The 13,289-nt window shown below is 44.6% G+C and overlaps 1 protein-coding gene across 2 annotated transcripts in view; it reads left to right on the forward strand.

Annotated features, from left to right (window-relative positions):
- LMX1B (LIM homeobox transcription factor 1 beta) overlaps positions 1–13,289 on the forward strand; it is a 126,303-nt gene that overhangs the window by 92,549 nt on the left and 20,465 nt on the right. For both annotated transcript variants that reach the window (XM_075905744.1, XM_075905743.1), the window contains exon 3: positions 12,912–13,144. In XM_075905744.1, coding sequence (XP_075761859.1) covers positions 12,912–13,144 — 233 coding nt within the window. The remainder of the gene's footprint in view (positions 1–12,911; positions 13,145–13,289) is intronic.

Consider the following 13,289-nt stretch of genomic DNA (forward strand, 5'->3'; position numbering starts at 1 on the left):
CATAAAAGTGGGACAAAGAAACTGCGGCAGTAACTGCTGTTGTCTAAATGAAGAGCTTATGTTCACCCAACCATATTTCATTAACTTGTACCTTCCAAGCTTCTCCATTTCCTGCCTGTTTGTGCAGGCCTGGAAGCAGTGTGAACTGTTTTCATGCCTATTCCAGTGCAGTGAGAACAAGAGAGATGCACAACTGCTCCATCCCCAGACCGTTGACTTTCTAGTGGCATTTACATGTATGAGCATCTACGATTAGCACTTCGCACGCACCGGCCATAGGTGTCTGAGATGGCACTTCCCCCAATTATTGGCTAGTACAATGCATCTTGTCAATTGTGAACTAGTATGTTAACGTGGGATCAAAAAACGAATCAATAGCTTCCAACAGCAACTCTTTAAATGTGGCAAGTGGAGGTCCCTGGCGAGAACGGTCCAAAATAGATTTGGGATTTGCAATAGGCTTGAGTGTTTTTGAAAATCCAGCGATTTGTGACTAAGGACCCAGTCTTATTCCCTTTGCTATCAATGGGAGTTTTCCTCGTTCCCTTTTTTTGGAGCAGAATTAGACACAGATCGTTCTCTCATGTGCAACAGTCATGGATGGAGTGAGTTCAGGTTTCTTGATGAGAAGACTTCATGCTATTCAGAAGATACATTTATTTTAAAAACAGCTCAGACAACTGCTGTGTGTTGTGGATGACGAGTAAGGGAAAGCTCCAGATGAGCAGAATCTATTGTGCCTCCTGCTCTGAAAAATGTATCCAGTTTTGGAAATGTTGATGCAAACCCCAAGAATATTGTTGGGCAATCCCATTTACAGAGAAAGCCGAGCAGTTGGAATTGCTGTGCCAGAGGGAATTAGTGTAGTGACAGGACACACTGCGCGTATTGCGCTCTCTAGCATTCCTGGCATCACTTAACAGTTTTGATTTGCTGAAAAGGTTTCACATACGATTTTTTTTAAATCTAACTCTCAAAACGTTATTTTTATATGTTCAGAGCTAATCATGTGTTCAGACAAATCTGGCATTGTTCTCCCAACTCTGAAATGTAAAGGGCAGAACCCCCTCCCTGTGCTACTGGCTTTGTGAATGTCCGACTCCATTTTCAAACATTTCAGCATGGGTGGAAATGCCCCGTTCAATGTGTGTGCAACTGGTGGAAAAGCTTAAAACCAATATTGACGCTGTCGGCGCAGGCTCTCTGGCTTTGCTATGGGCCTTGCTTATCAGTAAATCTGTATGTACGGGTGTGAAGAGTCTCATTTACTAGATCCTAAGGACAAACACAGATGCAGATCTCAGATGCCTACAGCTAAGTCTGTAACTTTTTCTCATCCTTATCTACCTGTATCGCAATAGGCAGAGTCTGGTGATTGACTCAGTTTCCTGTGACTCAGTGGCTCTGGGTTGTAAAGCAAATGCTACGATCATCGTGGTAGAATAAACATCTTCCTGTTGTTACTACCATACTGATGATGAATCCAAGTAAATCTCTTTGAAAAGGGCTCTGTGTTTTCCATCGCTAGCATCAAGACAGGGCGAGCTTCTCCAGTCCAGCAACACCCATGGTCCAGCATGATTTCAGTTAGCCAGAGGTCCGCTTAGTGTGGGTGCGGCCAAGTGTACCACAGTCCCATAAAGTTTGTTTGCAGCCCTCAGCCTTGGCTCTCAGGTTCTGTGCTGCTGTGTAGCTCGATTTTACCCCTCAATGTCTCCTAAGAGCCCAAGTGAACGTGGTGGTGATGCTGCTAGAGAATATTGGCCTCCTGTGGTTGGGCAAATTCTCTGCTTCGGCGCCAGTCAGGTCCCAAGGGGGCTGGACTAGAGAGGTTCACCCTGCACTGTCTTATTGCCCAAGCTCAGTAACACTGACTCTTGATTACAGGAATACATTAGCATTCTCGGATATCAACGGACGCGCCTGCAGTTGCTCAGGTGTCTTTTCTGGCTCAATATATTTGATTTGCTTTTCATACAAAAAGAAGAGAAAAGGGAAGATACATTTCCCTTCTCCTGCTCCATCTAGTTTTACCAAGAATGGCTCTGCTCTGCTCTGCTCTGCTCTCTGGGCCGCAGGCTGTGCCTCTTCCTGGTTCGGAGATGCCCTTCAGGAGGGCATGGCTGTAAAGGGAACGGACGTGACGGGAGAGGGAAAACCAGAAGCTGCTTTCATACATTAAAAGTCAGACCGAGAGACAAGGGCTCGCAGCAGAATATCGCAGAGCCCTTTGTAAGACAAACAACAAGTTTTCATGCTCAGATGGAGATTCTTGGGTTAAATTGCTATCTTTGAGTTCTGAACTTGGAAAGGTATTAAAGTGGAATTAAACCTTTCCACAATCCAGCTCTTGTGTCATTCAGGATTTTTTGGGGGTCTGTTTAATTGTACATAGCAGCAGGGTTCTGAGTGACTGGTGCTCTAAAGAAATAAGGGGTAGGGTTAAGTCTGCAGCCCACAGCTCTCTGCTAATCCTTCTTGTTCCTTGAAGAAGGATTTACTTTTGCTGCCAGCTTGTGAAAGACTTTCCTGGTCCACAAGAGATTGTTGTGGCTTTCCTGGGGAGGTGTGGTTGCTATAGCAGGGAGTCACGGCTGGGTATTCTCTCAAACCATACAGAGAATGGGCCAAAAAAGAGCCGAAGAAGAGTAAAACTGGGGATTAAAAAGGGGAACAATGGGAGACAGGAAGATAGGAGTGGGAACAAATAGGAATTACAGCACCAAAAATAATGCAAAGTGACAAAAAGAGGAAATAGAAAAATAATAGCTGACAGTCTGGCTGAAAAGAGAAACTACTACAAAAGAACAATTTATTTTCGGCTGACAAAGAAAATAACAGGGCATTTGGGAAATAAGACACAGGCTTGTGTCTTAACATTATTTTGGTTCTTATTGGACTGCAAGCGTGTTGTGCAAGTATCATAGAAAACCCACCTCTCTCTCCCGTGATCTGTCTATTGCAAACGAAAGCAGCGGGGTTTGTTTTTTGGTTTTGGTTTCTAAGGCATCTTGCTGGTGGAGTGCCAGCTCTGCAGATTAGATCAAGGGTAATTCTGGAGTTTCCATTTACAGGCGTTGCTACTCGGATCATTACGAAAAGGAAAGTGCCAACTCTACACTCGGTTACATTTTGTGAATGATTCCCAAAGTTGTAACTGCTCTTAAGGCCATGCATTCACACACTCATTTGTTTTCTTTGGTGCCTACAGGACAGATCCTGCGGGCAGGACTCAGGGAAAACGTCCCCTCGAGTTAATGCATTGCTTTAGCTTTGCCTAGACAGGGGCTGTGGACCCAATCCTGCAAGATGCCGGGAGGTAGCAAGGGGCCTTCAGTCCCAGCATGGATTGGGCTCAGCAGCTTTGTAGGATCAATCCCTGAGTAAAGGCAGAGAGATTTCACCCCTCTCAGATTTTCCCTTGATGATACTTTCTTCTGAAAACCTTCAAGTGGGAAAAAGTTGCACAAAGATTTGGACTTTTCCGAGCGCATGAAGAGAAGCAGAAAGTCTCAAGTCACGTTCAGGAGCTTTCCAAATAACAACAAATTAAGAAAAGTTTCTTAAAACATACTAATAAAAAGTAATCTCTGCCTCTAGCAGCAAATCTCTCGGAATGCCTGTCCTGCACCCTACTGGTTTATAGATAGGGGATGCAACGCCATAGAACAGATGAAACATTTTGTTTATAAAGTGTCTGTGGCTTGTTTTATGTCACATGCTTTTGCAATATAGATAACAGATTACACCATGGAGCTTTCACTGCCTCGTGCAATAATGGTACCACAAAGCCTGTGTAGGGGTATTAATAATAGATTGTGTTGATGAGTTTGGAGAAGCCGGCAATAGACCCCCCACTGCAAAGACATTAACACCACAGGACTAAGGGATCTTTTCCTTGCAAATCAGTTGCTAAATTGGCTGTGCTGATGGGTTTGGGCACAAGCTCTTGTATAGCATCCCTGCAGCAGGCACAGGAAGTTATTTTGTTTTATACTGGCACGTACTATTTTTTCTTTTTAATGTTCATCGTTGAGAGGAAGGGACCTGTACAAATTCTTTCCTTAAATCATTCTTGCCAGCCAAGAAATAATTTATAAATTAAATCTGAATTGTGTTGATGCCTCATTTTTTTTCTTTGCAAGTGAAGGCCAAAACACTGAATCGTGGACATATAATTTCTCTGCTTCTAGGGCCCTTATAGTGAATCTCCATGTAAAAATGGCATTAGCAGAGAAAGTCCCTGTTGTTAGCAATGGTGATTCACAGGAAAGTGTCGTTTCACAGTGTTATTTAGCATATTAGAGTGGTCAGACTTCGGAAGCAAAACGAGCCCTATGTGGGAAGACTGATTTGGGATGTAAGACACGAACTTCTGCTCAGAGTGTTAACCAGGTAGCCCACTTGAAGCCAGCAGCATTATACAAGTGCAAAGAGAGGGTGATTGTAGCTCAGTTTATATACGGAGTTGAGTACAGAGAAGGAAAAGGGAATGGAAGAAAAGGCATGGCAGTGGGGGAGGAAATCCTCCGTCCTTTGCAGAGGTTTTGCAGAAGTGCAAACAAGCCACTGGGCACTGTGTTTTCATGGCACATTGGCACGGTTTGGAGAAATACAAGCAGCATCACACCACAGGGCTGTGTCGCTGGTATTTTTGGAAACCGTGGACAAATCAATGCTATTTCAGAAAGCGTTGCACCGCCTGATAGTAGAGTGCTAACAAAATCATCACATCTTGTTAATCCATTAGGCTTTTTAATTGCAGCCATGGCTTTATGAATGCAATTGGTGCTCTTAACTTTTATAACACTTTCCACGTTCCAGAACAGATTAGGAGAAAATTGCAGCCATAATCTGTACAGTGAATTGCCATGCTATAAAGAGGAATGGGAGTAGCTGGGAAGAGCAATTGGATTCCCAAAGGTGGAGCACAATGGAGCAATATCAGTGACTTTGTAAATGAAAAATTGTTTTAATTCCCTTCTAGCAGCAATAATTTGATTGTTCATAAATTTTTCCATCAAGTGTGGTAAGGAAGAGATGTCATAAAATAAAACAGTGTGACAGTGATGGAAGACAGCAGAACAAAGTGGTCAATTAAGGTGTGAAAATTAAACAGAGAAAAAAATTCAATTGCTGTGTTCTACTTGAAGCAAAAGCTCCAACGGGCTTTATGTTTTCCTGGTACTGCAGAGCGGTGGGAAACAGAACTTTTTAGTTCATTATGTGTGTGAATCAGCATATGACCCTTGCTGAAATCACTACAACTATTTACATGCTTACAATTACGCACGTGCATAAGTTAAGGTTGCCAGGTGTCCAGTATTGACCCAGACAGTCCGGTATTTTCGCCTCCTGTCCAGTAAAAAAAATGTCCAGGATTTGTTAATTTTTTTCCCTGCCAGGAGGCAAAAATACTGGACACCTGGCAACTCTACATACACTCAGCAACCGGGCCCAGGCCTCCGCTCCCCTCCCCACTTTCCTTGTTCCACAGGGGAGCTGTCTTCTGGCTCAGAGCAGGAAAACAAGATGGCCACCAGCAGCCTGTTGAAACCAAAAAGCCTCAAAGGGGTCTTTTTTTTTTTTTTAGCTCAACAACTTTGGTCTCCACCTTTTTTTTTTTCCTCAACAGAATTTTTTCCCAGGTGGTTTTTTTTTTTTTGGGGGGGGGGGGGGGGGGTTCGGTATTTTTGGTTAAACCATCTGGCAACCCTAGCATAAGTTCTCTGCCGAATCACTGTCTACAGGCTTATTCTTATGTCAGGGTCACATATTTGAACCCACTCCCAAGTATGGGGCTAGGTGGCTGGTACCATCTGACAGCTGTTTGGCAGTCCATGTGAAATGAAGCAAAATGCAGGACAATGTAGCACTTTAAAGACTAACAAGATGGTTTATTAGATGATGAGCTTTCGTGGGCCAGACCCACTTCCTCAGATCAAACTTGATCTGAGGAAGTGGGTCTGGCCCACGAAAGCTCATCATCTAATAAACCATCTTGTTAGTCTTTAAAGTACTACATTGTCCTGCATTTTGCTTCAACTACCCCAGACTAACACGGCTACATTTCTATCACTATTCTACATGTGAAATGAGTTTGGGATCTTAGGCCAGGTCCTAGTTCACAAGTGTCCATCTCACAAAATCACCCTCAGAACTGGATTTAATTGACACCCTCATTGGCCATCTGAGCCACGAAGCCACGTATTGAATGGGCACAAGATCGGAGTTCTCTTTTCGCTCGTATAGATGGCTATGCCAGGTCAGGGCTGAGGCACAGCTGCAAGGTTCAGGTTGTCGGTTCAAGATTTGACAGCAGCTGTGTGCTCACTGCCAGCTGTTTTTTTAAATCTATATGAATTTGCTGTAGGAAAAGAAAATGGGACGGTTACATAAGAACGGCCGTACTGGGTCAGACCAAAGGTCCATCTAGCCCAGTAGCCTGTCTGCCGACAGTGGCCAGCACCAGGTGCCCCAGAGAGGGTGGACCAAAGACAATGATCAAGCGATTTGTCTCCTGCCATCCCTCTCCAGCCTCTGACAGACAGAGGCCAAGGACACCATTTTATCCCCTGGCTAATAGCCTTTTATGGACCTAACCTCCATGAAATTATCTAGCTTCTCTTTAAACTCAGTTATAGTCCTAGCCTTCACAGCCTCCTCTGGCAAGGAGTTCCACAGGTTGACTACACGCTGTGTGAAGAACTTTCTTTTATTAGTTTTAAACCTGCTACCCATTAATTTCATTTGGTGTCCTCTAGTTCTTCTATTTAGGGAACTAATAAATAACTTTTCTTTATCCACCCTCTCCACACCACTCATGATTTTATAGACCTCTATCATATCCCCCCTCAGTCTCCTCTTTTCTACACTGAAATATTGGAATATTATTAGTTATATGATGGGGGTAGCCAGCTGCTAGAGTCGGGGGGGAGCCGTGTTGTGCTAGATGCTGTGTGGATGCATGCAAAAACACAGTTCCCACCCCAAAGACTTTACAATCTATACAACGGGCCCAATGCAGCTCTGGCTAAAGCTAAAGGGAGTTTTGCCATTGACTGCAAGGGGGACGGGTCCAATCCACTGACACAATGTTTCTGTGACTTGTAGTGGTCAGACAAGTCAGTTGCCGTGTAGCTGAAGATGCCGTGTTGGGACAGTGTATGTATTCGGGGAGCAGAGTCACTGGGTGATCTCATAACTTCACTAGTCAGCACCAAACAAAACTCCCGCTGACTTCACTGTGGAGCCAAGATTTCACCCATCATGAAATTTCATGCCACCTTTTTGTTAGTCTTCTGTGTAGCCTTTATTATTTGCTTGGCAATGCCACCCAGTGTTAAAGTCCTTATGACAACACTAATAAGATACTCCCTAAAGTTCTGGCAAGAAAAGGGACACAACTGCTGTGAAGATGTGCTACAAGCCATTCCTCAAATGTGCACACTTCAAATACATATGGGAACACAGCTTGCTCCATTCGTGGTCACCTACAAAGGGTATTCTGTCCCACAGTGATAACTAAGGGAGTGGGGAAGCAAATGCTGTTTCCAGTTTTTACTATAGAAATGAAGAATTTTTGTTGGCGTCTTTCAGAAGTGATACTTTTTCATAAACTTTTTGCTTTTCATGCAGACTTTATTGGTTCTTCAAGAAAGTGAAATGCCTTAGTGTTTACTGAAACTTCAGCTGTGAAATTGCCTTCAATAAAATAAGCCATTATTTTTTTCTGAAGGGAAATTTGAAGTGTTCCAATGTTTCTTTAAATGAATTGTTAATTTTTTCCCAAGCCATAAGCTCTCGCATTTCAGTTTTGCTTTGGCACAATGGGGATATTTTGAAAATTTTAATTTAATGTAACCAAGCAACAGTTTTTCCTTTTCTATACAGAGCCATAATCCAGAGTACACTATATTTTTTTGAAGTTCTTCTGAACCATATGTGGTGTTTCTGAGCTGTATGTAGAGTAGGGCTGAAGTATGAATAACAGAGCTAGTTGAGGGAATATCATTCAGCGTTTAGTTTCTCTCTTAATAAAATTCAGTTGTTGTGAAAAGCCAATCCTACTGGAGTTCTGACCAGTTTTATACCATATAATGTGAATACCAATTAAATGCTCAGTTGGCATGGATGTATACATACAAAAATCATTATCAACACACCAGTGTGCCAGCGTTAAAGGTTATTTGTATTATTTACTAAAAGCAGTGACCACGATCTTTGCATAATTATTACATAAACAAAAGCTTAGCAATCTGTTCTATTTTTTTCCAACAGTGAATGTCAGAACTATACAGAAAGGAAAATTATTTAAAGTCCCTGATAGTCAGAGAGCAGCATCTGTCATCTAGTGTACATCAAATGTCTTAATAACTTCCTATTTATTGCTTCACTGCAGAAATCCAAATAAACAAATTGACTGAGAGTCTATTTTTATGACTCTGTCTTGTTTAAAAAACCTCTTGAACCACACTTAATTTGAACAGCAAATTTTACACTGTACGTTGAGATCTCTTCGCTCATAATAAATTAGTTATAATAAAACTATTAAAATCTATTTGCCTGCAAACAGAAGGAAATTAAGAGCTCTGGTGAAGCAACAGAAAGGTAAAGGGCAGGTTGTTAGGACATTACCCAAGTAAACAGCGGAACAGTGATTCTCAGGAGCCGAGCAGGGTCAAATTTAAAGCAAGATAACTCCGCTAGAGATAATAAATCAGTGGTACATATTAAACACCAGATGGTTCTGCCCTATGCAGGAAGGCACAATGGATCATATAACTGTGGTTGTGTTTGTAAGGATTACTGAATCAGCCTGACTTCACAGGGATATCCTAACAAATAAAATCTTAATAGCTACTTCCGCTAGAGAACATTTGCATCTACTGTTTAAAGACAGGACCATGCGTATCAAACCTTTCGTTGTCCCCACAATGTATATTCCATTCATTTGCTCAGTGCAGCCATTTTAAAATGCAGCGTGTGTTTTGCTTTCTAATACTGTAAGGTTGTTTCACAGTGATTATTACCAATACTCAAGTGAACAAACCAGTCTATTGTTCCAAGCTCAGCTAAATCCTCTAAGTGTTTCGGACGCAGATGCAAATACACTTAGAAAACCCCCAAAACTATTGAGTTGTCTTTCAGAATTGTCCAGGCAACAGAACTTATTTATAAAACTCTTCCAATCATTGATTCAAAACAAAGTTTTCTTGTTCTGCTTTTCTCCTTTGTCTTCTTTGAACAATTTTCTTTGGAATGTTTTCGTTGTGCTTAGGAGTCAGAGATTTCCTGGGGCTTCTAATAAAGGCATTTGATTTCCACTCTCTGCATACTTTAACAAGTCCAAGGATTTTGAGGTTTGATGTTAACTTGAGAGAGCTGGAGATAATCAGCAACGGGGGTAAAAAGTCAGAGTTATGTAAATTATTTGTAAAATGTACGGCAAGGCAAAAGAACCATTTCTCCAAATGTGGTTAGCATGGGGCATAGTCTTTGTCTCAGCACAGAACATCCACATGTCACGCCTCAAATTTATTGCTTTGATTGAAACCTGTAGAGGGTGATCTGTAACGTATTCCTGCTATCCTAGGCTTCTCAACAGGTTTATTGCCATTCGTTTATAAAATGAGCAGTCTAATGAGCAGTGTTTTAGATCAGAGATATCAAAGTCTGGTCATTTGTCAAGATTAGTTTCCTGTTGTGAGACTGCCTTGTGCAAAACCGTATAGAACCTGACGTTACTCTGGGAATTGAAACCCCTATAAACACTCTCTAAGATCAATAGAATGAAATGTTCATAATCCCAGAATGAAATGCAATGCACTGCAGTCTGTGTGTATGGACGGCTCTCCACGCATCCCAGGGCGGCAATGTCTGAGCGTGGGCGATGGCAGTTTTTCTATTTCCAAGGGAAGGTGTGATGTCCACACAGTAATATGAGACAAATACAAAACTCCTGTAACGTGTCAATGGAATGAATTAGGATTCTATTAATCAGGCTGTGACTAATTACAATGAAGAGACCGCCAGGGATAACGTTACTACACAAGCACTGTCTGTGGGTACAGCACGTTATCAGTAAATAACACTGAATATTTTACATTTCCATTACAAAGCCCTTTGCATCCTGAAGCATGTCCAGCCCCTCCACGGGGCACAGAGGCAGGTGAACAATGCATTGCAAGCATGACGGAGGGGGACGAGAAACCGGCTCATTTCTGCTTAGCCGTTTAGAAAGAACGCAGGTTCTTTTAACCACCCTCTTGGCTACAGCTGGGGTCCAGAGCTCCCTTGTGCTCTAGGTTGTGAAGTGTGTTAGTGAGATGCACTTTTGTGCATCAAGTTGCTTTTTGGTTTCTGCTTCCACTGGAAGGTGGTGAATTTCAAGGCTTTCTAGTGACTCGGTTTCCCATTGGGCGAGAAATGAGTGGCACTGGCGTGGGACACCATCTAGCATGTGATCCCTTTCTTTTCAAAGCATGCACCAGCCTGTTGGCCCCTCTGCTAGTCCCCAGCCCTATCCCCTGTCTGGATGCAGGTGGGGTGACCTGTCTCGATCCTCAGGGGACCCCCTGGGCCAGGCCCGTGGTGTTGCTACCGGAGCTGTTCCCAGAAGGGGTGAGCGGATCGCTGGCCCTGCCATCTCCCGCCGTTGCATGCTGCATGGTGGTAGCTGCAACAGCACCCAGAAGACTTTTGAAAGGATCCTCCTGGCTGGCGTTGCAGGATGGGGGCCGCTGTCAGAGCTCTTCAGACTGCAGCCTTGGTTTGAAATGCAGATGGAGTTGGGGAGGTTGTGAGCGCAGCGGCTGACATTCCCCCACAGAGCCTGCCCCCGGCTGGGCCGGTCCCTCCTGGTCCTGAAGCAAGCACAGGTTCCGGTCACAAGGGCGTCATGAACCGATGCCAGTGGGAGGAGTCCGATGCCTCCCCCAGCCTGGCTCATCTTCCCATTCTTCAAGCTTGTTCCGTCCCAACAACTCTGTAGGCAGAAGTTCCAAGCTTAATTAAACCGAGCCACCCGGGTTTAAACAGGTACATGCAAGTGGTTTGTAAAGCAGTTGGGAGGGATTCCTCCTCGCTGAGCCCTCCAATCCTTTTAGCTACTTTCTTACACGTGGGCACCAAATGTTTCCTCTTGGGGGCTGACCAGCTATCGCCTCTTTATAATTGTGCCAAGTCAACCAATACAAATGTCTGGTCCGATTTTCTCCCTCTCTTAATCGTTTGTATCTAGCACCAAAAATAGCAATGGGAAAATCCAATGTACTGTAGCAAATGAAATGGCCTTATTTACGGGAGGTGCCCTCGCGCACAGGGCATCGGACTCAATTGGTTGGGCTTGGTTCATTCCACGTCCAAAGAAGAGCTGGTTGGCTGGTGTGTGAGACACATACAATATACAGGCATGTTACATTTCTCTCCCTCCCTGCCCAACCCCGAGCCTGCCTTGTCACTCAAGATCTAGTAGCTGCCATTTTGCTGTATTTCCTCAGCGGAGACAAAATGAAGCCCTGTGAGAGGCATGTATCTAGCAGCCACGATAGGGCACGTGACCTGAAAGGGAGCCCATCCAACTGTTACAATCAAAGAGAGGGAAAAAACCCAAAGGGTCTGTTTTTCTTCTGCCTGTGAGCAGAGCAGAGCAAGGCTACTGTACAAATACCTTCATGCTGCTCATTGCCTTGGAAACATGGCGCTAGTACCAGGCTTTCCCTGGCAGTTTTGTGTATCGCCCTGCTCACAGTTAGAAGCACCCAGCACCCTGGAGAAGGAAAATCAAGCGAAAGGAAATGATTCACGCGTCGCCTCGGAAAGGGAGCAGCTGGGGAGAGTGCGGAGTCCCACGCAGTGTGGCAGGGTTGTGGAGTCTGTGATTAAGCTGGTGGTTCAGCGAGTCAGACGCTGTGTACCTCCGCAGGTGCCAGAGGGGGTTTCACACCCTTCCAAAAGGTAAACTGCCTCCTCCAAAACAGGTTAGTCTGGAAATGACTTCGACAGCCCAAAGAAAACGCGTGTTATTCCCCTCACCTGGCCCAGAGAATCGTCCCCCCCCCCTCCTCCAACGGTTCCCTTTCTTCTCTCAATGCTTCTTTGTTAGTCACCGCAGGCAGCGCTAGCTCTCGTAGGACAGTATCATTACAAAGCGGCACATGCTGGGGAAGGTATCAGTTTGGGTAGCCTACGGTTGGACTCAAATCTTTCTCCGAAAGTGGAACTGGAGTGAATTTGTTTAGAGCTTTCCGAGAGATTAAGCAGCATTTTCCCCTTTATCCGTGTACCTCTGGAATTCCTGGTTTCATTCCTGATGGAGCAACAACCACATATTGAGTCAAAGGCGACTCTTTTGGTACAGGTTGAACCTCTCCAATCCAGAACTCTCTCATCCAGAAACATCCATTGTCTGGAATTATTTTCATTAGCTGGATGTCCACTTTTTATGGGTGTGGCCACGTTTCCTGCAGTCTCGTAAAGTTTGTTTACAGCCACCAGTCCTGGCTCTCAGAGTGTTGTGCTGTTATTTAGCTCTGATTGACCCCTAAAATGTCTTCTAAGAGCCCAGCAAGCAGTGGCAGTTTTGGTAATGCTGCTAGGCAATATTGATCTCCCATAGTCCAGAAAATTCTCTTGTTCAGAAGTGGTCAGGTCCTGAGGGTGCTGGACTAGAGAGGTTCAACCTGTGTTTTCATCTAAACCAAAACGTCCTAGAAAATTCACAAGAAAACTAGAGCTCAGGGGATTTCGATACCAAAGGGATTGAGCTGGGCCCCCTCGGAAGTTACCGATGCTCACCTGTCACTAGAGGGCTCCCAATGCGCTAAGCCGGCTGATCTCTCGGCCTGTTTTGATATTGACGTGAATGTGGTGCATGTGCTGACGCTTCTTCCTCCCTTCCCTGCTCCCAGGCTGTTTGCTGCGAAGTGCAGTGGCTGCATGGAGAAGATCGCCCCCACGGAGTTTGTGATGAGAGCCCTGGAATGCGTCTACCACTTAAGCTGCTTCTGTTGCTGCGTGTGTGAGCGGCAGCTGCGGAAAGGGGACGAGTTTGTTCTGAAGGAAGGACAGTTGCTCTGCAAAAGTGACTATGAAAAGGAGAAGGACTTGCTGAGCTCCGTCAGCCCCGACGACTCTGACTCAGGTGAGCGCGTCTTGCGCCTGTCCCAGCTGAGAGTCACAGGCGGGCAAAGCAGGGTGGGACAGTGAGTCACCCTGACCCACAGGCTCGGGGCAGTGGAAGAAGAGCTCCCGGGGCCAATCGTTCAGTCTGGTTTTGTCGACCACTC

The sequence above is a fragment of the Pelodiscus sinensis genome, chromosome 22, assembly GCF_049634645.1.
Source record: "Pelodiscus sinensis isolate JC-2024 chromosome 22, ASM4963464v1, whole genome shotgun sequence".
Lineage (NCBI taxonomy): Eukaryota > Metazoa > Chordata > Testudines > Trionychidae > Pelodiscus > Pelodiscus sinensis.